The 3,570-nt window shown below is 34.6% G+C and overlaps 1 protein-coding gene across 1 annotated transcript in view; it reads right to left on the bottom strand.

The window, feature by feature from the left end:
* Positions 1-3,570, bottom strand: part of LOC106875011 (mutS protein homolog 4) — a 69,252-nt gene that overhangs the window by 50,560 nt on the left and 15,122 nt on the right. Inside the window, exons 8-10 of the mRNA XM_014922954.2 lie at positions 2,591-2,712; positions 1,370-1,513; positions 913-1,184 (exon numbers count right to left, since the gene is read on the bottom strand). Coding sequence (XP_014778440.1) covers positions 913-1,184; positions 1,370-1,513; positions 2,591-2,712 — 538 coding nt within the window. The remainder of the gene's footprint in view (positions 1-912; positions 1,185-1,369; positions 1,514-2,590; positions 2,713-3,570) is intronic.

Genomic DNA, 3,570 nt, shown 5'->3' with positions numbered 1-3,570 from the left:
ACACACACACACACACACGCACACACACACACACATGGCTTTGCTTGATTGAGGTGGGAGTAAAAATTTAGATTACAATTTATTTTGTTGCCTACCATCCATCAATGGACCACACACATGTTACTTCAACATCATCATTCCATAAAATGTGTTTAATGGGAGAAAATTATTGAAAAAAATCAATACATGTGAAAGTAAAAAGAGAGGGTGATTTGGGTTGTGCTAGAAACGACAGCGAAACCTTTCTTGAATTGTTCACCTTTTCCTCTGAAAATGTTTACAATTAGTTTTGTTTTTTTTAACCAAAAAGGCTCCTACCATGGTTTTTAAGTTAAAAAGAAAATGGCCCAAATTGGTCCAAATAGTTATTATTGTAAGGCTCATAGTGTTCCAAACAGCCATAACAATGAAATCACTTTAAAATTATGTTTACAAAAATTATACAGGTATTTAAAAAAATTTTCATTCAATAAATAATGTTTTTACATGCAATGAATATTTAAATTTGTGAGAAATTGGAGTTAAAAAATTCAATAAACTTGAGGAATTGAAATTATAGGAAACTTCTGAGAACATGAATTTATAAAAATATTTCCAGACGGTCAACCCTTCAATAATTGCTTTCTTTTAGTACTTTTAGTAATTGTTACATACCTAATTAATAAGCAGCTCTCTCCATTAGAGTATAGATGCTTAATTAACAGAGCTGGTAGAATCATTAGCATGTCAGACAAAATACTTGGCAGTATTTCTTTTAGCTCTTTACATTCAAAGTTCAAATTTTGTCAAAATTGACTTTGCATTTCATCCCCTGAGGGTCAATGAAATAAGGACCAGTCAAGCACTGGAGTTGATGTATTCAATATCCCCCTCCCCTCAAAGTTGTTAACCAATAGAGAAAACATTTCTCACCTTTGAATATGCAACCAGTAAAGTATTATCTGATTTCTTCAGGGCATCTTGTAACGCTGGTAGCATTTCTAAGATATGCTTTAGATAAATGATGTTTGTAATCTTACTTTCTGCTGTTCTTATGGTCTCTTGTTTTGGCATTTGTACACACAAAGACAGCAGATGATCAACATCCAAGAACCTTTTCAATATAGATTGCAAATTAAAAAAGAGGTCCTCGTTGTCAGTTAGTTCTGAAACCACATCTTGACGTAAAGTAATAGTTTCTATATCTGTAAATAAAAATGAGTACACGAATAAGAAACTAGATAATATGAACCATATGCTATTTTATCTTCAAATTAAGGTAGTGAACTGGTAGAATCATTAGGATGTTGGACAAAATGCTTAACAAAGCAATAACCTAATTCAACAAACTATCTTCAAATGTACATATAGAAAAATATCATTTATAAACCTGAAGGTGGTTGAAGAATATTAGCTCGAAGCAATCGGACTCCACCAGCAGTTTTGCAATAGTTGAGTATACCAAATAATGAGTGACTGCTTTTAGGATCCCTTAAATTTTGAACAAGCTCTAAGTTCTTTGCTGTAGTAACATCTGTAATACAAGGGATATAAGGGTGTAATTATAAAATTTTTTATATTCTGTAAATTTCATAATAAATAATAAATAGAATATGAATTTGGTACATTCCTACATGTAACCAACTAGAAGGAAAATAGAATATATTTTGAAATATCTGATTACATGCAACAGAAACAGAATTAGATAAAAATAGCTCTCTGCATATCATATTTAATGTAAATACATTGCAAAAACGCAAGTTTACTATGGCATTTATCCAGAGATAATATCTAGGAAAACAAAGTTTTCCTACATCAGCAATAACAGATTTCATCATAGCTTTAAGTATATGCTATTGACAATGTGCAGCAGGGCAGAAATGCTCATCAAACATTCTCACCAGCTGCTGTTGCTAGACAATTTTCATCTGTTGAACAGGAAAAGGAAATATCAACAGCTAAATTTTCAATTAAAGCTTATACATAAAAAATTAACCTTTAATTATTCCATCTAAAAATATCACATGCACATACGCATGTTCATTGCCAGAGCAGCTGTCTGGCTTCCATGTGAGTGGCCCGTAAATAGCACCATTAGAGCGTAATTGTCACCAGCATTGCCTTCTAGCACTTGTGCTGGTGGCACGTTAGAAAATCATTTGAGCGAGGTCATTGCCAGTGCCGCTGGACTGGCTCCCGTGCAGGTGGCACGTAAAAAACACCTTTTGAGCGTGGCCGTTGCCAGTTCTGTGTGACTGGCCCTCGTGCCGGCGGCACATAAAAGCACCCACTACACTCCCGGAGTGGTTGGCGCTAGGAAGGGCATCCAGCTGTAGAAACTCTGCTAGATCAGATTGGAGCCTGGTGCAGCCTTCTGGCTTGCCAGTCCTCAGTCAAATCATCCAACCCTTGCTAGCATGGAAAGCGGACGTTAAACGATGATGATGATACACTCACACACATATACATATATAAGCACTGCATGCATAGGTATTCTACAGAAAATAAAGAAATTTGTGAAAGCAGGAAGGCAGTGAAGAGAGCTTAGAAAACCAAATAAATAATTAAGTTTTTTTAATTGAAAAAGTTCTTAGGAAATCAAGCCACTAACCAATCATTGTTGTATTTTCACAGCCTCTAAAAATAATTTTCAGAGTAGAAGGTGCATAAACAATATTCTGGATGAATTCAACATACTTAAGCAAAGCAGAAGCAGTGGCTAAGCAGTAGTACCTAATGAATGAGAAAGATCATTGAGACTTTTATGATAAGGCAACAGAAAATTAACCAAAACAAAATTAACATTTGCAATAAGATAAAATTTACTTCAAAGAACACTGTATAGGAAAAGGATTAACATTTACCTTGAGAACATCTAGGTGAGAAACAAGGATAACACATAACAGACAAGGAGTTGATGATATAGATAAGATGAATGTAACTGTGAAAGGGTGGGTGCAACAGTGCATGTCTGAATGTTTTCAAAGGGAATTTGAGAATCGGGTTCAGGAAGGGCATAAATGCAGCACATTTGATGGAGACAATGTTGGGTGGCATCTTTATGTAGAAGGGAGAGTTCCTCTGCCAAGATACAGGATTTGAATTATCCATGTCAGTTAGTAAAAAAAAAAAAGAGAAATGTCTTTTATCTTTTGCTTGTTTCAGTCATTGGAATGTAGCTACACTGGGACTCCACCTTGAAGGGTTTAGCAGAAAAAAAAAATCAACCCCGACTCATTTCTTTTAAGTCAAGTACTTATTCTTTTGTGCTGAATCTGATAAGCTCAGGGGATGTAAATAACCAATACTAGTTGTCAAGCACTGGGGCAGGGACTTACACAAACACAAATGCACACACACACACACACACAAATATATATATATATATATATATTCTTTTATTCTTTTCAGTTGTTGTTGTTGTTGTTGTTGTTGTTGTTGTTGTTGTTGTTATTATTATTATTATTATTATTATTATTCAGGTCACTGCCTGGAATCGAACTCGGAATCTTGGGGTTAGTAGCCCATGCTCCTATGGAGTGACTTTTAGGGCTTATAAATCTAATATTTTCCTATCCTTCCTTAATACCA

The sequence above is a fragment of the Octopus bimaculoides genome, chromosome 10 (assembly GCF_001194135.2).
Source record: "Octopus bimaculoides isolate UCB-OBI-ISO-001 chromosome 10, ASM119413v2, whole genome shotgun sequence".
NCBI classification, from domain to species: Eukaryota; Metazoa; Mollusca; class Cephalopoda; order Octopoda; family Octopodidae; genus Octopus; species Octopus bimaculoides.
Note: the sequence above shows the minus strand (reverse complement) of the source record. Positions and strands in the feature narration are given on the sequence as shown.